The sequence below is a fragment of the Podarcis filfolensis genome (genome assembly GCF_964270895.1).
Source record: "Podarcis filfolensis genome assembly, chromosome: 8".
NCBI lineage: Eukaryota > Metazoa > Chordata > Lepidosauria > Squamata > Lacertidae > Podarcis > Podarcis filfolensis.
The window spans coordinates 75,117,252-75,140,035 of NC_139611.1; the positions used below are offsets into that span (position 1 = coordinate 75,117,252).

The following is a 22,784-nucleotide window of genomic DNA, read 5'->3' on the forward strand; positions in this document are numbered from 1 at the left end:
AAAATGGCTAAAAATATTTACATTGGTATCATAGACCCATAATTAAATTGTACAGCAACAGAGCACTGCAAAGTCAAATACTGAGTTGTGCAACCCGAAACTTGCATAACGCATATTTGCATATGACAAAATCATCAACCAGGGGAATTTACCAGCAATGAATCATTAAGCAGACGTTTACCTATTTATTTGTTGTTAAGGCTCTGCTCTTTAATTTATGGTTGACATCCATTGCAGTGCCCTGCAATGCAGTGACCCCCAGCTGTATACAGTATCCCAAGTATGATTTATATAAAGGCATTATGGTATTGGCAGTTCATACTGACAATATTCACATCTGAAGTTTTTTTTAAAAAACTCTCAAGTGGATACTGTTATAAGAATTTTAAGGTCTCAAGTGTAGAATAAATATTCATAAATGCACACATCTAAATATATGAACCATGTATCTGAAATAGTATGGGATAGCTATCCTGAAGCCATTTTGACTCTCCCAGTGACCTCAAATATTCCTCTACAGTAAGGGAGGCAAATGGGGAAAGCTTTCCCAATGTCTTTTTGCTTGCAAATCCTGTCTTAAGGGCATATTTGTGCAGGAATAGAGTGAGCCTGTGACCTGGATTCAGGAGCTAAAGTATTAAGCATCACAAAAGAATGGCCAGGCTGCCCTGGTAATGCAGTGAGTGACCATTATCAGGTATTCTGGCAAACAGGGTTTCTGCTGTAGACCGCTTCCTTCTGTGATGTATGTATGATGTTTTAGGGGTGGTCTTGGGCTACGGGTGGGCAATTTCAAAAGTCTATATAAGGGCTTGCGCACCATTGTTCAGGGTTCTCCTCCCTCCTGCATGTGGTGAGTGGGGACCCTGTTGCAACAGTTCCATGAACAACGATCAAGCTTACTAGCCACTTTGCTTTTCAATATACTCTGGTTGGCCTCTGTTATTTTCACCTACTGATAGGGAACCCCCTTAAGGACTCTGCATGGGCTCTGGAATACCCCACAAGGCAAAGGGAGCAGTTTTTCTTATAACAATACCATTCAGGCCCAGCAATGTGTTGGTATGCTCAGTAACTTCATCTCCTACTACGGTTATTTCCTGAAAAAGTTATCTGCAAACTGCGGGCACAGCAATTGCCCTGCAATTCCCAGAGTTCCTTGGGAGGTGGGATTGACGGACAAAGCCCTCTGAAAACTGTAGCTCCACACTACCCCCAGCACTCTTAACAAAGCAAAATTCCCAGGATTCTTTGGAGGCAGTCAAGGCTGTTTAAAGTGATATCTGAATCAGGCAAGGGAAAGCTTGTGTTGTACCGAAGGCAAACTGTTCTGGAAGCTGTGCTTAAGCCCTCTTGGCAAGGTAACCCTTCAATTAATTGAAAGTTGCTATAGCTATGATCTCATAGATGTTCCTATATGCCTGCTTTGATACACTGTAGGAATCAGGATGTTAGGCTCAGAGCCCAGAGGAGGAACTTAGTAATGTTTTGGGTATCTTGGTGTGCACTTTGGGCTGGGTGTGGACTGAAACAGACACAGGGACAAATAAGAAAAGGATGTCTTCACCCCGGTGAGACTCCCCTTTGCTACACACAGCCCAACAAGATGACAACATAAACCCACTGACAGCATGCAAACTGATACAGCTAACTTGACCCAACAACCCCACCCTCTCACAAACAAAACCCACTGCAATCAACTGAAGGTCACCCAGCCAGGCCCTTCCCACCCCCAAACTCTCTCACTGCTGATGAAAATTATTAAATGGATAGAAAAAGAACCTACCCAACATGACACGGACACAAAAACATCGCACTTACATTATGTAAAAGAATAAAAACTGACTACCCCTCTCTCTCCCCACCTATCTTGTTCCCCAACCTTATACCACACACAACATCAAAGTCTCACATCAAATATAAATGAGCTGTAAAAAAGACTTTATGATCTGAAACTAGAGATGATGCATGTACTTCAGTAACCCAAGAAAATCTTTAATAAAAAGAGAAGAGAAGAGAAGAGAAGAGAAGATTGCAAAGCACAGTTGGTGAGGGATGTGACCTGGGGGGGGGGAGTCCCGAGACTGAAATAGAGAGAGGAGACATTTGGTCCTCGCAAGTGTGGCTCCCCAACCCTAGTGTAGGCTGAAGGTTCTATCTTCTCTGAAAAGCCTACAGTTCTCATAGGTTCCAAGAGCCCCAAGCAAGGGTCACGACAGCCCAGCCTCTGCCCCAGGGGGCAAAATCTGTGGAGCCCAGAAGTGGCCGAGAAGAGCCCTGAGAAGGCAGTGGGCTTTCTAGCCCCATCTTGGAAGGTGCATCACAGACAAGAGCCCAGCAAGGGTTGCAAAAAATAGTCCAAATGATTCCGGAACGATCCTGTGGCCTCCAGAGCTGTTAGCTGGCTTGCAATTGCTTAAGGCGACAACACTGATCCCAGAGAAAGAGCCGGAATGCTCGTTCAGTTCCTGACAGGTTGCGGAGTTCGTACAGCCCTTCATGATCGTTGTAACAACTAAGGCTCCTAAAAGAGAGAATTGCAGAAGATCACCAGTCAACAATCAATACCAGGGAAATATATGATGAACTGTGATAACCACATACCCATCTTCTACAGTATTGACTGAGAGAAGATGGGAGGAGGTAGGGCTCTAGATCCATCTTTTCCTGATCTTGTGTGTGACAGAGAGGGATGAGGCTATCACACTCTGTTTCCACAGTGCTTTATTGCGGGCTGTGCACTGATCATACATACAAATTTGTTGCCCAGTCTGCATGATGTCATCAAAGCGCCATCCAAAATCTTTTGCCCTCCACATTAATTCAAGGATTAGAATTCAAGGATTGTTGTGGCCTTGTAAAACAAGCGTACAAATTTGGAGAAGAGGTGAGGCAGGAAATTTCTGAAATAATAGGTGTACTGGTAGTTTTAGCTTTAGACATCAAATTGTGTTGTTTATCAATCTTTGATATATTCAAATACAGACTGAATATATAAACCACTTATAATTTTTCTATTAGTAGCCGCTTGTTTGGCCATATCATGGGGCTGAAAGGAGCCCTTCAGTTTTAGTTTTAGTTTTAATGGTTTTTAAAAGTAATGTTTATCATTCTTTCTGAAAAATTGACTCATAGATGAAGAATATCTTTGGGTGTAGCTAAATCTATGGTTTTTGCTTCCATTTCATGACCATTTGTTACGTATATGACAGGATGGCAATTCCTGGTTAAATATGGGTTTGTTTGGTATTCATAACAAAACAAAATTATTTTACATTTTTTGGTAACAGGTTGTTTTTGATGTAGCATCTTATGGTGTAGTCTCTTGAGAATATACTTTATTTTATGTGGTAACAGCTCTGAAACCAGCTTTCATTCATTTATTTATTTATTAAAAAGAAGTATCTAGCCCTCATAGAAAGAAAGTTATGGAGCAAAAGTGCAGGTGCTCCTCTAAATAATTTCTGTGAAATTAGAATGGTGTGTCTATCTTGTATAGACTCAGGTTCTGCTATTCCCTCACACTATGTGACAATTCACTTATTGGAATGTAAATAATTATGACTGACCCTTGCTATACACTTTGCAGATTCAGATATCCAAACATCAAGAGTTTGCCCACTTATTTACATCCTTGCATGTTTGTGCTTTGTTGGTCAGAAGCAGCCATTTTGGGCAGCAGATATGCAGGGAGGGAGGAAGATTGAACCAGTGAGAGAGCAGGAGAGATCGGACAAATCAGTTTTTCCTTTGTCTCTCTCTTGCTGGTTGGCTGCAGCCATTTCAGGAAAAAACCATGGAGAGAGGGGCAGGGGGAGATATTGGACAAATCCCCAATTAGAAATGTTCCTATGGCAAGACTTGCATGTAGTCCCTGGTACTGAGGAATGCCTGCTGTTTTTATGAGACAGCAACAACATGTGTGTGTGTGTGATCACCATAACAAAGACCAGCAGGACGTAGCTGACTTCCCATGGTAAATATAAGGTCGTTGGGGATGGTTGTCTCTCTAATTTTGTCTTATGCCATGCCTACTCCATGGCAGCCATTTTGTGACTGGAAGTCCAGCACTCTCTCAAAATGTATGCACTGGTCCAAAAGGGCCGGTGACCTCTGAGGTATGGGGTACGTTTCAGAATGTAGCGGTACTGACTGAAGTAGTGAAATAATAAAGACCAGTCTGAGTTGTTGTGTGGAGTGTAGATTTGCTTCTGCATATGCTTATGCGTTCAGCTACCTGCAGTTGTAGTCCCAGACAAGTCAAGGCAATAGTTCTCATCCCCAGAACATTTGACCTCTTCCTCCTCCTCACACTCAAGACTGTGCAGAGCATAGCAGGCTGGGCAAAATTTGCCATTCGGCTTTGGCTTTGCGGGCGTCACTGCATACATTTGGGATGAGAGAAAAACAAGTTTGAGCCCCTGTTTGAGCAGCCAGTTTCTAAGTTCCTCATGTGGGGTGGAGGCGTTCACCAATTACGAGTTCGATTCAAATATTTGAGGGGGAAAGAGGCCATCTCCAAGACTTTCTTCAAGTATTAAATTAATGGGGCCTACTGGCACATGTTGCGGTCTTGTAAAACAAGCGTACAAATTTTGGAAAGAGGTGAGGACTTTAATAAAAGGTGTACCAGTTGTTTTTGCTTTAGACCTCAAATTGTGTCATTTATCAATTCAAATACAGCAGGGGTGGTCAGCCTGGTACTCACAAGGGCTAGAGTGTTTGCCAGCATCTCCTATGGTGCCCCAAAAGGACTCTGTAAATATCTCCTCAGAAACCCACAGGCAGGAGAGACGGTTTGGATTTTCTGCTTGGTTCCTGCTTGCACTGGCTCAGCCTTCCCTACATTGAACATACTTCCTTAAACATATCCACATTTCATTGGATCCAAGGATCAGACAGCCTCCCTCCCTTCAATCCTTTCCCCTGTCAATGGAGCAGTGGGGGCATGTCTGTCCCATTTTGTGGTATGCTCCCTTTGTGGCCTCATGCCTCCTCCAAGGAGGCCATTTTGTGCCAGTCCACATCCCCATGGCAGCCATTTATGGCTGTCACCCATGTCCCTTTTTCCAAGTCCCGATTATGATCACTGCCCCCCCCAAAAAATATTGACAATTCTTATAACAGATATTGAGGGAGCTCATTCTTCTCTAATACGAAATACAATTCCCAGGGGGCAAAGAAGAAAGATTGTTTAAAACTAATTGTATAGGATTGGGAGGGCTCCTTGTGCATTAGGGATTCCTCTGCTGTTTTTGAATGGACTGCAAATAAATAAATGAAGTACACCAATGTGAGCTCATTAAACTGGAGTGTGGTGTGAGTCAAGGAGCAGAGGAATATGACAGATTTAGGATTCGGCTGTTTGCTGTTTTTAAAGAAAGCTAATTAAAGGTAGTAAGATAAAGAGAGGAAAGGAAAGAGGAGAACAGCAGCAACATACAGGTGGGGGTCATCGTCCTGCACTCGTCCCCCACACAGCAGAAAACTTGGGTCACTACTCTTCCTGTCTGGCCCATATTGATGACAGTGACGCCATTGTTGCAGGCACTGGATGGCACACAACTCTTCACAATGGCCTTCAACTTTGTTCCTGTAAGCATCAAAAGGGAAACAGGATGTCTGAAAAAGGACCACGATGGTATTGACCCTACTTCTCAGCATCCTTAGTAAGTGCCATGTCACTTCACATGAATCGGATCATTGGTCCATCAAGCCCAGTTCTCACTATTGTGGCCTTCTGCAATCTGGGGTGCTCCAGATGTTTCTGAACTGCAGCTGCCATCCTCCCTGGTCATTGGCCATGCTGCCTGGGACTGATGGAAGTTGGTCCAGGAAATCTGAAGGGCACCAGGTTGGGAAAGGCTCTCTGCCCCAGCTGATGGAAGATGATATCAAGGATCTCGGAATGAAGTGATTCCCCTATGTCCCATGTGATATCATGGAGCATTCCTTATAAGGCATTATGGTGGCCCACCAGGTCATTAGGAGGAAAGCCATTACTTAAAAAAAATTATTTGGTTTTTCAAATTAAAGTTTTTCAATCACATATCCAACATACAACAAAAACACCAAGATTCCAAAGACTCTCCTGGACTTCCCTCCTTCCCTTGTTAATCATTTCCTCCTGCATCTCTTATAATAATCCAAATCTTTTGCATCTCCATTATGTCCAACATTCACCATTAAACTACAAGTGTTATTCCAATCCTACTAATGGTTTTAACTGTTTACAATGGTTTTTAAGATAAATTATAAATTTCCCCCATTCCTTATTAAAATTTAGTCTTCCTGATTCTTCCGGACATTTTTGCCATTTCGGCATAATCCATCCTCTTAGATTAAGAGGAATGCAATTATTGTTCCTTGCAGGCAAGGTCAAATTACATTTGCAATAAGGTGGGAGGGAGACAATGCCATAATTCCACCTGGGATGGCAGATGTTAGTGGCATGGAACTGAGGCTCCAGATAATTTAAATCTACCCCTTCTATTATTTCCATCCATCCTCTTCAGATACAGCTGAGAAGTACTGTGGAGGAGATCTGTTGCCCACTAACTTCAGTGGGTTTTAATCCAGTGTTACTCCTACTGAGAGTAGACTTATTGAAATGAATGGACATGACTAATTTAGGTCCATTAATTTTAGCAGGACACACAATCTAATGGCCCTACTTCGAATGAACAACACTGGATAAAGCCCACTTTACACTTTTGGAGCAACCTTACTTGATACAATATTGTTCCATAGTTCTTTTTTTTAAAGTCAGAAACCCAAACAAACTACAAAACTAGATTTGTCCCTCTACTTATACCACAGAGGATGTCTCAGTCCCCATGCTGTCTAGGCTACAATTACTTCTAATGTCTTAAGTTGGGGAAACTGCTTTACTTCCCGTGTTTCATGCTTGGCAGAAGCCTTTGTATTCTGAAATGCAGGGAGCTATAAGGAAATCCTGTGCTAATGGGGGCATCAAGGACACATAACCCCACTCATAATTAAACCAAAGCAATTGCCCCAGTTGGCTTAGACTCCTACTCTGTGGAGTTAGTGTGAAGAATGAAGCCAATCCAGCCTATGCAAGACGAAACTGGGAAGATTCTGGATTCATTCCCCTTTGGGGGGCAGTTAGTGCCATGGAATCATATTACTGTAGAGTTGGAAGGGACTTCCAAGGGCCATCTAGTCCAACCCCTTACATTGCAGGAATCTCAGCTAAAGAGTCCCTGACAGATGACCATCCAACCTCTGTTTAAAAACTTCCAGTGGATGAGAGACCAGCACCTTCTGGGGTAGCCCGTTCCACTGTCAAACAGCTGTTACCATGAGAAAGTTGTTCCCAATGTTTAGTCAGAGTCTCCTTCCTAGCCATTATTATTATTATTATTATTATTATTATTATTATTATTATTATTATTATTATTATTATTATTATACTGCCCTATACCCGGAGGTCTCAGGGCAGTTGACAGAAATGATTTTTTTAAAAAAACAACAACCCACAATGTAGTGGTACCTTGGTTCTTGAACATAATCCGTTCCAGAAGTCCGTTCGACTACTGAAATGTTCGGTTTCCAATTGGCTGCAGAAGGTTCCTACACTCAAGTAGAAGCTGCGTTGGACGTTTGGCTTCCAAAAAAACATTCAAAAAGAGGAACATTTATTTCCGGGTTTTTGGTGTTTGGGAGCCGATTTGCTTGCCAACTAAGCCATTCGAGAACCAAGGTTCCACTGTATATATAATCAAAATAAAAACCCAATAACACCCCCCCCCCAAAAAAAGAGCCACATTTTAAAAGGGCATAGGATCAACCAAAAGCCTGGTTAAAAAGGAACACTTTTGCCTGGAGCCTAAAGGTGTGTGATGAAGGTGCCAGGCAAACTTCCCTGGGGAGAGCATTCCACAGATGGGGAGCCACTGCAGAAAAGGCCCGTTCTCGTGTTGACAGCTGTGATGGTTTGTGTATGCTCTTTGCAATAAGCACCCTCTGCTCACTCAGAGAGATATTTATAGTTCTTTCTTTTACATATGTACTAGCAGCACAGTACAATCTTGCATCCGAATCATCCGGTTCAGATTTGGGGAGTGGTCTTCTCCTGCTTTTCCTCCAACAAAAAAGGCAGAGGAGCTTCATGGGATGTCTCTGATCCCTGCACTTTAACCCTCTCCTTTACTGTGCCAAAGCCACAGGCATAGGCTCTCCGTCTGTTCCTGAACTTCCTGTGCGGTGCTGGGGCTCTGCTTCAGCATCGGAGAGCCTTCCTACCTCCTGGCTCTCTCCTTCTTCCCCTTCCGTCACTTCCTCTCTGTTTCCTTCTGACTGTTTCCGTTCTGACTCTTCTCCCCCGAACTCAAAGGCGTTCCTTGGCAGTCCCATGACAACACCCTCCAGACCTCTCAAGGAGGAGGCGCACGAAGGAGGACCTCAGAAGATGATCTCAGGGACTGGGTAGGTTTGTATGGAAAGAGGCGGTCCTTGAGCTTTTGCCATGGACTTACCCACTGTAGTCTCTGACAGCATAACAGCACATCTGTCGAAACCAGGGGGCATCTGTTCGTAGGCCCACTGCAAGAGTGCCCAAGGCCCTCACAAATCTCACACTCCAGAGAGGCCCCTAAAAACAGGGTAAAGAAAAAGTATCACCTGGATGTGTTAGACATGGCATGTGGATTGCTCTACAGTGTACAGCTCAACTATTTGTGTGTGCAGAGAGAGATTGTGCACTCAATGAATATAATGTACGGGCAACTTTTCATGTGACACAGTGCCAATACTATCCCTATGGCTATACACTGGCACAGATACTAAACATTCAGATCTCAAATATCTCAGACTGCAAAAAAACGGCAGGCATGTAAGCACATTTTAAGTGTGCACTTCCCCCAAATAACTCTCAGAACTGTAGTTTCCCCATCACAGAACTAGATTTCCCAGCACCCTCTAAATGTATGATGTGTACACAGTCTATTTCTATTTCTATGGACCTTTCTTAAGAGATGTAGCAATTTATTTATTCTTGGAAGGCTTGTAAACCCATTAGCCTCAATGGTTTCTTAGCATTATCTACTCACCTGTAGTGATGAAAACTGAAAAGAGGAAGATAGGCAGTGGGGTCTCCATGATTCTCGAGCTCTCCTGGCCTGGGACCAGCAATTTCTAGAGGAGTAGCCACGGGGGGTCTCCTATAACAAAAATGAGGCTTATGACACCTAAAAAAAAAAGTTTATTAGGGCAGAAGCTTTTGTGGGCTACAGACCATGTCTTTCAAAGCACAAAGTGCTCTTCTGAATCTAGCGAAGCCACTGGCTCTGTGTGACTCAGCTGAGGGTGTCCTACAAAGTTGAGCAAACAGTTCTCAGAAAGGGCAAGGGCACTTAAAAAAAAAAAATCCTATTCTCTGTCCTGCTGCCAAAGTTGAAAGTCAACTGAGAAATCTATACCAATGTTTCTCTATTTTCGTGCAATGCAATCCATATTTTGAGCATTGCCAAACACCCGAGGGTCACATCCAAGTGAATGTGAGAAATATGCAACAACAACCAGGGGTGCCAATTTGAATAAAATTGGGGGGGGCAGGTAAGTCCCACCCCACGTAATTGATCACATGACATGACACACACACACATATGCCATTTTAACGGCAATATCCATTAACTTGGGGTGTGTGGGCCCCTCAAATATTTTATTGGGAGGCGAAGACCCCTCAGCCCCTAGGAGTTGGCTCCTATGACTGCTACCACTGCAGTCAGCTTTTGGACAAACCCAGTTTTGTGAATTTTTGCTATACTTCAGTCCAGACTTTTTAAGAACCATTCCCTGCCCTCCCCGCTCTTCATGAGAACATCTGAGACTCAACACCTTGCTGCTGGGTGTGAATAGCTCCCATGAGCTCCCAGATGTCCTTGCTTTTCAACCATGTCACAGTGATGGAGGGCCACGTCACGCCAGCCAACGTTGATAAAAATTATTATTATTAAAGAGAGAGAGAGAAGTGATCAACAATATGTTTTTATTTACACTTTGTCCCTCTGTTCCGCAACTGTTGATTTCCACATTATATTTGAGCTTTCATGGGCCGCAAAAGCCCAGAAAACTAGTGAAATGTAGTTTGCTAGGTTGATTCCAGAAAAAAATGAATTTGTTTAATTCAGAAAATTGTCGGAGTATTTTTTTATTAAAAATGGAGGTGCCATATCAGCATAGCATTCCTTTCTGATGTTTTCATGGGGGGACAGAAGCATGCATATGAGGAAAGAGCGAAAGAAGCAATGTCGTCCAATGATGTTCGTTGTTGCACCATAGGATGCCCATTGGTGGGAATTAAATTCAGGACGAAATGCCACAGTTCCATAAAGCAACAAGTTCTCCACTGCTGAGAAGAGCATTATTGAATGAGACAGGAACACTAGCCCTATAATCAGGAAAACTAATGCAATATTCTTCACATGTGAATGCACTGAATGCTATCTTGCAGAAGAACTGGAGGTTTTTGGGGGGCAGGGCGGGGGAGGCCAAGTTATCCGAAAACCAGAAATGCAGTTCCATCCACCCTGGTCCTCATAGAATAGATTCTTCCATGTCCTTTGCACTTTGCCCAGGTTTGTATACAGGGAAAAGAAATATTAACTGATGAGCAGGAGTGTAGGCCAAATATGCAGGGCTAGGGAAACATTTCCACATTTAAACCTCACTGCTTAAATTGCACAATTATCATAGAAACATGGAGTTCTAAATTGCAGAGTCGGAAGGGACCCAGGAATCATCTAGTCCAAACCCCTGCAATGCAGGAATCTCACAAAGAATCCTAGGAACTTTAATTTGTTTAAGGGTGCTGGGGGTTGTAGCTCTGGGATGGCTAAGCTATAGTTCCCAGGATTTTGTGTGTGTGTTTGTGTGTGTGCCCTTTAACTATACGGTGTGTACTTAACCACTGGTAAAAAAAAAAGAAGGTCAAGGACCCTGGACGGTTAAGTCCAGTCAAAGGTGACTATGGGGTTGTGGCACTCATCTCACTTTCAGACCAAGGGAGCCGGCGCTTGTCCGCAGACAGCTTTCCGGGTCATGTGGCCAGCATGACTAAACCGCTTCTGGCACAATGGAACACCGTGATGGAAACCAAAAATGTTGCATTTTTTCCTTCTCGATATTCCTGCCCAAAGACTCCAAGCTCCAAAGTTCTAAATCATGAGGGAAGTTTCCACAAAAGCAGGTGGCAGACCAATCTGTTTCTCATTTTCCCAATCTTTAATTCTGTTCTCCACATTGCCATAGCAGTTTGCATTTACTGCAGCAGCAGCAACAAAACACGTGCAAATTTATTTGCATATTTATGAAAGCTTTCCGTAATATAGCCATTTTTGTATGCAGTTTTGACGAATATACACATTTTTGTATGCAGTTTCCCCTAATATACACCTTTTTTACAAGCAATTTTCCCTAATACAAGGCATTTTTTTCATGAATATATGTAATATATGTACACACCTACCTAATGTATGCATTGCTGTGCACATAAATTTGGGTGAAAAACTGCATTGCAAAATTCAGGGTAGTACAAATTTCAAAAAGATTTGTTTTGGTTAACACACTGGCTCATGAATTGAAAATTGTGTGGTTTCTCATTAAAATGCAAAAGAAAGCAGAAATAATAATAATCCACATTTGCACTCAGGAAAAACAGTCAGCCTGAAGGGGGAAAGCGATGGGCAGTATTTAGTAATCTCTGTCTGGTAGCCAAGAGCTATTGCGATAGAGGATGGTGGAGCTTAAAGGATGTGTTACAAGGGAATCCAATGCAGCAAGGTTGCTAGTGGAAGCTTCTCGCAGAACAATCTTTCCGTTTGCACAAAAGCATCCTACTAGTGCAAGAAATGCACGACTGAGTTAAATTTAGCACTACATTGGGTACAACAGGATGAGCACAGGGCTGAGATGAATTTGCCTCTAGATTCCCAATGGACATGAGTATCAAATGCCAACTGTGTGCTTTTTGCACTGGAATGTCTGACAGGTTAACAGCTGAGCTGCTAGTTTGTGAGTTTAGTTTGTGCAGTTAGCAGCAGGTAGAGAAGAACTGGCGGGGTGGAGTTGCAGCTCTATGATGGAGCACATGCACTGTTTGCAGAAAGTTCCAGGTTCAGTACGGGGGGGGCAGGGGAGCAGCTGCCCCCCCCCGACTCAAGTAAAATAATAGAAATACTGAACAAACTGACCAATCATGTCGACTCTGCCCCTCTAACAAAAGTCCTGCCCCCCCAACAAAAATACTGGGTATGTGCATTGTTCAGTACAGTCATACCTTGGATCTCAAATGCCTTGGCTCCCGAACAAACCGGCTCCAGAATGAGCGAAGCCTGGAAAGTGAGTGTTTCAGTTTCTGAACAATTTTCAGGACGCTCCTGCAGCCAATCGGAAGCCATACCTTGGTTTTCAAATGATTCCGGGAGTCGAATGGACTCCTGGAATGCATTCTCTTTGAGAACCAAGGTACCGCTGTACCTGATATTTAGGAACCGCTGGTAGATAACTGCTCAGTTACAGCCTGAAAACAAGAACCACCCTTTTCATTACCTGTGATCGCTGGAGGCCAGAAGTGGTCAGCCAAAGAATTGGTGGGGAAGCTTTCTCAACCCAAGGGTCATATTCCATTCTTTGTAGCCTTCTGAGGACCACATATCAGCGGCGACAAGAATGGGCAGTGCAGTAGGTGTGAATCATAGAACATTCAGTTAATTTCTCTGCACATACTTATTCACCCTTCCCTATCCACCATCAGGCCCTAAGTTCATTCCGTTTCATTTAAAGTCTGTGACATATGGTTTTACTATGCATTGTGATGCCAAATTTGATACACTGTAGCTTGAAATCTCCTTTAACTGCATGTTATTTGATACACCTGTGAACAGCCTTAAAAGTTCAATACATCTGTATTACCAGCATCAGTTGGTTACACCGGTTAGTGAGCACTGGTCTATAAGTATCACATTTACCTGAATGGATAATTTATTAGAAATTATTTGGTATGTATTCCACATTTGTTTATTTTTTATTTGTTATCTAATATTCAGGTTGGTCGCTGCTATTTTTGTTTTCATACATTGTATGTAACGTATTTAATTTTATTATTAGCTGACGTAGATTCATCTTTGAAACAGTTGATTTAATCCGGAAACACTGTTCTGCTTGTTTGCTATTCATTATTGAATTCTACACGCGGGAGCAACCACCAGTACAATACTGTTAGACATTATCTATTGAAAGGGATTCTGCCTGCGTCGTGGTGTTCCCTGACAGCAATTCATTACGTTGATTATTTCTTGTTTATGGACTTATATATACATTATATAACGATGTTTATGAATTGTAAATTTTGGATTATATTCTAACTACAACTAATAATACATTTACCATACTTATTAGCTACGTGTTGCGGCTGTATTTGAGCTAAGTTCAGTGGCATAGCGTGGGTTGTCAGCACCCGGGGCAAGGCAAGTAATTTGCGCCCCCTAACCTGTGGATTTGCGCCCCCTAACCCGTGGATTTGCGTCCCCTAACCCTAACCCCCAGATGTTGCGCCCAGTGCGGCCGGCCCCCCCTGCACCCCCCACGCTACGCCACTGGCTAAGTTCATTCCAGACAGAGAAAAACACTCAAGAAGGTTAGGGAGCAAAGGGCCACATAGAGAGGTCTAGAAGGCCCATATTTGGTGCCCTGTCCCTGGTGTTTGCTGAGGTCAGTGAGAGCTCTGGAAAGCCTATAGTCTGCATATGCAAGCAAGCAAGCGGCAGCAAGGAATTCCTCAAGCCAGACACCCTAGGGGGCGAAATCATGGGAGGTGCATCACAAACTGGAGGCCAGCAAGGGCTGCAAGGAAGAGTCCAAATGATCCTGGAACGATCCTGTGGCCTCCAGAGGTGCTGCCAGCTGGCCTGCAACTGCTTGAGGAAGTAACAGTGATCCCAGATATAGAGCCGGAATGTTCTTTCAGTTCCTCACAGGTTGGAGAGTTCGTACAGCCCTTCATGGTGGTCTTAACAGCTAATGTTCCTAAAGAGAGGGTTGCAGAAGATTGCCAGTCAACAATATGTGATGCACTGTGATAGCCATCTACCCCTCTCCTACGGTGATGGGATACAAATTGAACTGAGAGAAATCCAATCTCTCCTGATTTTGTGCATGGCAGAGAGGACCAAAGCTATCACACCCGATTTCCACGTGACATTTTCTTGTGGACTCAGTGTGGTTCATGCTTGCAGGGCTTGTCGCCATGTCCGCCTGATGCCAGCCTTGTCAAAATGCCACCTGGCATCTCCCCATACCAAAATCCAGTTCATAACAGATAAGAAATGGCTAGCTCATCTTAAAAGTAGGACTGTTGACATTTTTAAAAAAGGCTTCTGAATGTTAGAATGCCTGCTGATTCTGTACTGGACTAGGCAATACCAGGGGAGGAGGAAGGGGGGGTGGGAGGCGAGCTGACCCAGGTGTCACCACTGGGGGGGGGTGACAAAATGCCAGGCAGCATTCACCACAGGACCTGCAGCATGCCCGAGCCATGTGTCTCTCCTGGGAGTGACGAGGTGGCTTGGGTGCCCACAGGCTCTATGCTGCCCCAAACAGTCCACCAGCTGCCTCCCCCTAAACTGTAGGGCGGTTGAGTGGGAGGAGGCAGGCAGACTCCTCGGAGGCCCCGCGGGTGGCTGGCCCCACTGCCGCAGGTGGCTGGCCCCGCCCCAATCGGCTTGCTCCACCGCTGGGCAGTGGCGTAGCATGGGTTGTCAGCACCCGGGGCAAGGCAAGTAATTTGCGCCCCCTAACCCGTGGATTTGCGCCCCCTAACCCTAACCCCCAGATGTTGCGCCCGGTGCGGCCGGGCCCCCCCTGCACCCCCCATGCTACGCCACTGCCGCTGGGCAAAACCAAATGCCCAACTTTTAGTTGAAGCCAGGGCAGATCTACACTTATAACGTAAAAAACTGCATCATTAAAATATGACACCAGAGGGCGCTGTAGAGCTGCAAGCTACTGGCAATGGAAAACTGCCCATTTAGCATTATAGAATGTTTTATTCAATGACATTTAGAAGACCAACGTAGATCCAGCCTCACTCAGGTTTCTGAATCATGGGGCACAACTAGCAACTCTCCTCCACAGGGTCTCAGTGGTGAGCTGGGATAGAAGAGGCTTTTGAGGTATCCTAGACCAAATATGAGATCCTTCGACCTGTAGCACATGGGCAGACAGTGGCAATGTTTCATCAGAGGTATCACTTGCTGCCAGCCGTCTGCCCCCATCAGCAGCCCAGCTGCTGCATTCTGCTCCCTCTGGAGCTTCTAAATCACACCCCAGGGCAGCCCAACACAGAGTGCATTGCAGTACTCTAGTCTTGAAGCCACCAGTGCATGGACTGCGATCCCAGCCCAGATACATCAGGCCTTGCCAGCCTGGCCCTCGTGAGTGCCATGGCACCCGTGAAGGTTTCCAGTAGTGTCCCTGGATAGGTTTCCCAGACTCTGGGAGAGTTTTCATTCTCTCCCCCCCCCTTTTTTTAAGCAAGTCCAAAAATGTTGGCGATGCCTGAGATACTGGGTGCTATACTGTTTGGGGTGGGAAAACAAAAATGGTCAGTATGAGTTTCTGTGATAGATTTGCTTCTGTATATACATATGTGTTTAGGTACCTAGGTCTGTAGTTCCAGAAACATCAAGGCAGTAGTTCTCCTCTCCATTACATTGAACCCATTCCTCCTCACATTCACTGTTCATAGCATAGCAGGCTGGGCAAAACTTCCCATTTGGTTTGCTTCTTGTGGGTGTCACTGCATACATTTGGGATGACAGAAAAACAGCACCAAGATAATCAGGAAGACCATGTCACACACTTGTTTGACCAGACATTTTATAATTCTGTTTCAGTGGGTCAGAAAGTTTGAGGGGGGAACAGGGTTGTTTCCAAACCATTCCTTGCTTTGCTCATGACCTGCAAGCTGAATTTAAATGCAGCAGAGGCTGTGAACCTGAGGCTCACACATTCCAATGTGCCTGCCAGTATCTCATTTGCGGCCCATAAAAAATCTCTTTAAATGTCTTCTCCAGAACCTGAAGAAGATGGTTTGCGATTTTTGCATGGTTCCTGTTTGTACTGGCTCAGCCTCTCCTACACTAAAAATGCCTCCTTAAACATGACGACATGTTATAGGATCCGAGGATCAGATAACCACCTTGCCTCCACTTCTTTGTGGTGAGTTTCTCTCTATGAATATACCTAATGATAGCTGCTATAGGTGGTGTTGTTTCCCCCCCATGGATGGTGGGTGGTACACATCTGCACTATTCTGTGGTCTGTCGCTTTATCTGCTCTTTGCGATAAAGCTGCCATTTTGTGCAACAGCAGCCATTTTGTGACATTCCACTCCCCATGGCAGCCATTTATGGCTGTCATCCATGGCACTTCCTAAAATTTCCAGATATGCCCACTGGCCCCCAAAGGTTGACAACCCTTAAAATTGGACTTGAGGGGGCTCTTGCTTCTTGAATAAGGGATATAATTCTCAAGGGGCAGAAGAATGATCCCAAAACTCACCCTACGGAATTGGGAGGGCTCCTTGTACATGGGGGTTCTTCTGCCATTATTAAATTGAACAGAAATAAATAAATGAAATGCACCAATATTGAGTTCATTGGATTAAACAGGAGCATTGTGAGAGTGAAGGAATAGAGGAATTAGGTTTTGATTGCTGTTTCTGTTTAAGAAAAGAAAAGAAAAGAAAAGTAGTAAGATAAGAGTGAGGAAAGGCAAGAGGAGCATGGCAGCAACATACAGGTAGGGGTCATTGTCTTGCACTCGGCTCCAACGCAGCAAAACACTTGGCTCAGTAGTCCTCCTGTCTTGCCCAAATTGATGATGGAGGTGCCATCATTGCAGGATTTGGACTGCACGCAGTGTTTCACAACGGAGTTCATCTTCATTCCTGAAAGCATTAAAAGAAGAACAGGATGTGTGAAAAAGAATCACAGTGGTGTTGACCCTACTTCTCAGTATCTTGAGCAATAGTCATTTCACTTTCCTTGGTCGATCAAACCTATTGCAGTCTTCCACCACTTGGTGTCCTCCACATATTTCTGAACTTCAACTCTCATCAACCCTGATGACTGGAGCTGATGGAAGCTGGAATCCAAAACATCTAGAGGCCACTAGGTTGGGAAAGTCCAGCTGGTGGCAGAAGATACTGAGGGTCCAGGACAGAGGTCCTTCCCAGATGACCAGTGTGCTATCCTTTTAGCTGGAGCTTTTTTTATGAGGCATTAGGGTGGTGCAATAGGTTATTAAGAAGAAAGTCATCCTGGCTCCTTGAAGGGATGGTCCAACTACATTCTAATCAGGCAAAGGAAGGAGGGAGGCATAAGGATAACTACAGATGAAATGCTAGAAATTGGTGGCATGGAACTGGGGCTCCAGAAAATTGACATTTATAGCCTCTATTATTCTCATCCAGGCTCTTCTGAGTGAGTGGGGAGGTTGGATATCACTACCATAGGGCCATGAATTTTAGTTGGATGCAACCTGGTGGTTTTGTTTTGAACGACTACCGTTGGATCCAGCCTACTGTATGTCTTCAGAGCACTCTTACTTGATATAATATGATATTACTTGATTTTACTACTGTTTCATGGGTGTTTCATGGGTGAGATCAGCACTAAGGTCAGGGCATACATCTGAAGCTCTATGATACCCTTGTACTTTGTTCAGGGTGCTGAGAGTTGTTATGGCACCCTATTCCCCTCACAGAGCTACAATTGCCAGAGCGATTTAACAACCAATCCCTCTGCACAGGCAACTCTGGGAATTGTAACCCAGAGGAAGGAGAATAGGGAGGTTGTCTCCTAACAACTCTCCATAACCTTAGCAAAGAATTCTTTGGCGGGGGGAGCCGTAATTGATTAAAGTACGTTTCTGAGCACAATTCAAAGTGTTGGTGCTGACCTTTAAAGCCCTAAACGGCCTTGGTCCAGTATACCTGAAGGAGCGTCTCCACCCCCATCATTCTGCCCGGACGCTGAGGTCGAGCGCCGAGGGCCTTCTGGCGGTTCCCTCATTGCGAGAAGCAAAGCTACAGGGAACCAGGCAGAGGGCCTTCTCGGTAGTGGCGCCCGCCCTGTGGAACGCCCTTAAGGCATCTTAAGGCAGCCCTGTTCAGGGAAGTTTTTAACGTGTGATATTTTAGTGTATTTTTGGTTTTTATGGAAGCCGCCCAGAGTGGCTGGGGAGGCCCAGCCAGATGGGCGGGGTATAAATAATAAATTATTATTATTATTATATTATAAGTGCTATCAGAGTGTTTAAAATATATGCTGCGAATGTGGCCTAACTACAAAAGCAACTACAAACTAGATTTGTTTCTCTACTTATACCTGTGGCTCCCCATTTGCGGACTGCTCTCCCCAGGGCGGCTCACCTGGTAACAAAGCTACCAGGTGAAAACATTCCTCTTTAACCAGGACTTTGGTTGTTAATCAATCTAAGGCCTTTTGATGTGTGGGGGTATTGACCTTTTATTATGTGTCCTGTGTTGTAAACTGCCCTGTGGTCTCCTGGTGAAGAGTGTTAGATAAATTTAATAAATAATAATAAATACCAGTGTGAAAGTCCTAGTCCTCATACTGTCTAGGCCACCAATGCTGTTAACTTCTCTCAAATTGAAGGAGCAGCTTTTAGTTCCCTGTTTTAGGATTGGCGAAGGTAACCCTGTGCTAAAAGAGCAGGATGGGCACACAAACTCCTGATAATCAAGCCAAAGCTATTGCCCCAGTTGCTTTGGTCTGCTACTCTTCAGAGCTGCTACTGTGAATGATGAAAACCGGTTCTGACCATGGAAGAGGAAGCTGCGAAAGTATTTGGAACCATTCTCTATCCACAGGACCCTGGTGGTGCCATTCACTTACCCAGTCTGGCCTCCGACAGAGTAACAGCACACATGTCAAAACCAGGAGAGCACGTTTCCATAGGTCCATTGCAGGTATTCCCAACGCCTGCACAAGTCTCGCATTCCAGAGAAGCCCCTAAAACCAGGGAAAATAAGAAAGTTAAATCTGATTGTGTTTACTTTGTTGTGTATGTGTGTTTATCACTGTTAAATGTTTGCATACCACCCTTCATCAAGTTCTGTTTCAGGGGAATTTAGAAAGTTTGACATTTCAAAATGCAACAGAAGAAAACCCATCAGAGGCAGTCCAGAAGGATGCTAGGGCTGATAGTATCAAGAGGACTATTGCTCTGGTCCAGCAGCAGGCACTTCTAATGTTCTAAACCAGTTACCTTCTGCTATATGAAATTAGTCCTGATGGTCTACAACTGAGCAAACATACCAATCAGAAGAACCATCCTGAAAACCTCATTCAAATGCAAACCAGAATCGTTCAAGGGGGTCACCTAAAGTCTATTGTTGTTTTCAGCATCAGTTTATCAGCCACCTCCTACACAATCATTTGAAGGCAATGTACCAAAAATGTCCCCAGTCCCCCCTCGGCAGTGGCGGTGCCAGTGACCGTCTCAGCAGCCCGGAGCCTGCCTGGTAGCGCAGTTGGCTCTGGCTGGCTGGCTTCAGGAGCTGCTCACTGCCGTGGCGCCTGCCATTTTGCCTCACCGGAAGTCCCCATATGATGTGTCTTGTGCCGTTGAACCAATCATGCAACATTCATTCCCTACTAATAAATCTACACCACTTAAAATAGAAATCTGGGGACATTAAATGAAATCCAGGGACATTCCGGGGACGGATTTTGTCCGGGGACAGATTTGTAAAACCGGGAACTGTCCCCGGGAAACTGGGATGTCTGGTAACCATAAGATACATGCCATCTCTATGTACCATACAAGTGGTTGTGTGGTTCTTCTATATTTGTACAGCTCAACCATTGTGTACACAGGCAGACCAAGTCCCACTTGTTCAACATGACATGTGAATACAAGTATACAGCTCAACTATTCATGGAGAGAAAGAGAGATTGTACATTCAATGTAATGTGTAGGCAAACCTGAAGTCACCCCTTCATGTGACATAGTGCCAATACCTATCCCCATTGCAATATACTGGCACAAATACTAATCAGCTAACTCATTCAGAACTAAATTATCTCCAGCTGCGTACCCACCAGATATTTAAAGAACACTTTGTGTACTGAATCCCCAATGCCAAATCCTCAGAACTGTAGTTTACTCCTCATGGAGTTACAGTTCCCAGTTCTGGGGATGCCCTCAGTGAAGTTTTGTGTTTTCAATGTGTGCCGGATATGAAGCCTTGTTTAATTCTGAGCTTGCTCTGTTGAGGAAACATCTGTGTCTTAGTTTATTTATTTATTCTTAGAAGACTTGAAAACCCATAAGCCTCAAAAGTTTCTCAGCATAGCCTACTCACCTGTCACAATGAAGATTGAAAGGAAGCAGATAGGCAGTGGCGTCTCCATGGTTCTGGAAGTCTCCTAGGCCTATGATCAGCAATTTAGAGAGGAGTAGCTGCGTGGGTCTCCTGTAACAAAAATGAGGCGGCTTGTGACAACTGGAAAGTTTATTAGTGCACAAGCTTTATCTCCGGAAATGCACAGTGCTGTTCTGAAGCTAGAAAAAGATTTGCCCGTCTTCACACTTTTTAACCCCTGGCTCCAAGAAGGGTGAGTGCTTCTGCTTTCTGTTCTCCGCCCTGCCTCTAAATTCTCTGAATTGAAACCTTCTCTGAAAATGTTGCTCTGTTTTACTACAATGCAATCCCCGTTTTGAGCATTGCCAGAAACCCGAGCGTCACATCCAAGTCAATCTGAGAAATATGCAACAACTACTACTGCAGCCAACTTTTGGACAAACCCAGTTCTTTGTGAGTTTTTTCTATACTTCACTCCAGATTTTTAAACATCTGCCCTCTGACCCCTCTGTTTTTTATGAGAACTTCTGGGAGCCAAAATCTTACTGCTGAATATGGATAGCTCACAAGAGCTACCAGAATTCCTTGCTTTTAAATCATGTTGCAGTGACGGTGGGCGATGTCACGCCAGCCAACATTTCTTTGGCTAGAAGAATTTCTTTGGCTTTTTGAGGGGGTACATGCCAGCACAGCGTACCTCTCTCTTTTTTTGCCCGGGGCTTCCCTGCTTTGCTTGCCCCCCTTCCTTCCCAGTCCCTTCCTCTCATGCTGCATCCAGAGAAATTGTGGGAGTAATGTGACAAACTTTGAGGCAGTGTATTTGCACAAAGTTCCTTCTGGGTGCATGGACATGTGGAAAGAGTGATGGAATAGTGATGTTGTCCAGTGACACTGGCCACTGGTGTGAATGAAATTCAGGACAACACGCTACAGTTCTATAATGCAATAGGTACTGCAGGGTAAGAAGGACATTAGAAAATTGAGGAACACCAGGAAAATAATAATAATAATAATAATTTATAGGGTCTCCCTAGCCACTCTGGGTGGCTCCCAACAGAACATTAAAAACACAATTCAGCATTAAACATTAAAAACTTCCCTAAACAGGGCTGCCTTCAGATGGCTTCTAAAAGTAAGATAGTTGCTTATTGCCTTGACATGTGATGAGAGGGTGTTCCACAGGACAGACGCCACTACCGAGAAGGCTGCTGCCTGTATCCCTGTAACTTTGCTTCTCTCAGTGGGGGAACCGCCAGAAGGCCCTCGACACTAGACCTCAGTGTCCAGGTTGAACAGTGGGGGTGGAGACACTCCTTCAGGTATACAGGGCCGGGGCTGTTTAGGACTTTAAAGGTCAGCACCAACACTTTGAATTGTGCTCGGAAACGTACTGGGAGCCAATGTAGGTCTTTCAGGATCAGTGTTATATGGTCTCAGTGGCCACTCCCAGTCACCAGTCTTGCTGCTGCATTCTGGATTAGTTGCAGTTTCCGGGACACCTTCAAAGGTAGCCCCACGTAGAGCACATTGCAGTAGTCTAAGCGGGAGAGAACTAGAGCTTGCACCACTCTGGTGAGACAGTCCTCGGGCAGGTAGGGTCTCAGCCTGCGTACCAGATGGAGCTGGTAGACAACTGCCCTGGACACAGAATTGACCTGCGCCTCCATGGACAGCTGTGAGTCCAAAATGAGTCCCAGGCTGTAATGTTGGGTTCAAGGTGCCTGCTCACGTTGCTCTGACACCCCTTTCTCCAGCTTGCAAACTACTTGCAGAACTCAACTTTTTTTTCTTTCTTCATCTTACATTTCTCCCACTGCAATCCAGAAACAAAACTCTCTTTTATTGGGCTCCTCTGCCAGGCAGTTTCCTGGAAAGGGGGAGAAAGAGAAAAAACTAGTTTGGTCTGTATTTTGACACTGCTAAATTCTGAATTGGTGCAGAAAAGTGTAGAACTGAAGGGTGGATAAATGAGAAACAGAAAGAAACGGAAACAGATCAATCTTTCCATCCCTATTCCTCATTATCAAGGGGCTTCTGCCCAATGAGGCCCCATCTTCATTATACATTTAAAGCAGTATTCCCCCCCCCCGAGAATTCTGGGAACTGTAGTTCATTAAGAGTGTTGAGAGTTGCTAGGAGACACATGTTCCCCTCATGGAGCTATGTTTCTCTGAGTGGTTTAACAACTGCTCTTCCCAGGGAACTCTGGGAACTGTAGTTCTTTAAGGGGAGCCGTGGTCTCCTAACAACACTCAGCACATTTAACAAACAACAGCTCCCAGAATTCTGTGGGGGAAGCCAGGACTGTTTAGATGTGTTGTTTGGATGGGGCCTGAGTTTTGCATTATGAAAAACTGGCTTATTGTTA

At 44.5% G+C, this 22,784-nt stretch overlaps 1 protein-coding gene, 1 long non-coding RNA gene and 1 pseudogene across 4 annotated transcripts in view; 1 reads left to right on the forward strand and 2 right to left on the reverse strand.

Moving 5' to 3' along the window:
- LOC310769270 overlaps positions 1–22,784 on the forward strand; it is a 199,390-nt gene that overhangs the window by 161,329 nt on the left and 15,277 nt on the right. The window lies entirely within an intron of this gene.
- LOC310768998 (phospholipase A2 inhibitor NAI-like) lies at positions 1,975–9,295 on the reverse strand (annotated as a pseudogene). Its single transcript, XR_014552306.1, has 5 exons — positions 9,075–9,295; positions 8,502–8,617; positions 5,444–5,593; positions 4,238–4,381; positions 1,975–2,524 (listed from the first exon to the last, which is right to left on the reverse strand). The product of XR_014552306.1 is annotated as a phospholipase A2 inhibitor NAI-like (transcript).
- Positions 11,227–20,866, reverse strand: LOC310769007 (phospholipase A2 inhibitor gamma subunit B-like). 2 transcript variants are annotated; one of them, XM_083628037.1, is made up of 7 exons: positions 20,417–20,866; positions 18,945–19,061; positions 16,823–16,972; positions 15,683–15,820; positions 13,621–14,049; positions 12,759–13,446; positions 11,227–11,506 (listed from the first exon to the last, which is right to left on the reverse strand). In XM_083628037.1, exons 1-5 carry the CDS (start codon positions 20,463–20,465, stop codon positions 13,829–13,831), a joined length of 675 nt encoding a protein of 224 aa, XP_083484163.1. In that variant the 5' UTR covers positions 20,466–20,866; the 3' UTR covers positions 11,227–11,506; positions 12,759–13,446; positions 13,621–13,828. The 2 variants fall into 2 exon arrangements, with proteins under 2 accessions (XP_083484163.1, XP_083484162.1); XM_083628036.1 differs by having other exon boundaries at positions 11,227–13,446.

What these genes read in the sequence shown, in the direction of transcription:
- LOC310769007 (XM_083628037.1), bottom strand. Translation starts at nt 20,465, where the DNA reads ATGGAGACGCCACTGCCTATCTGCTTCCTTTCAATCTTCATTGTGACA. An exon ending in TCTGTCGGAGGCCAGACTGG is followed by an intron (nt 16,973 to 18,944) that starts GTAAGTGAATGG and finishes TAATGCTTTCAG; the next exon opens with GAATGAAGATGAACTCCGTT. An exon ending in TTCTGGAACTACAGACCTAG is followed by an intron (nt 14,050 to 15,682) that starts GTACCTAAACAC and finishes CCCTCTCTTTAG; the next exon opens with GAACATTAGCTGTTAAGACC.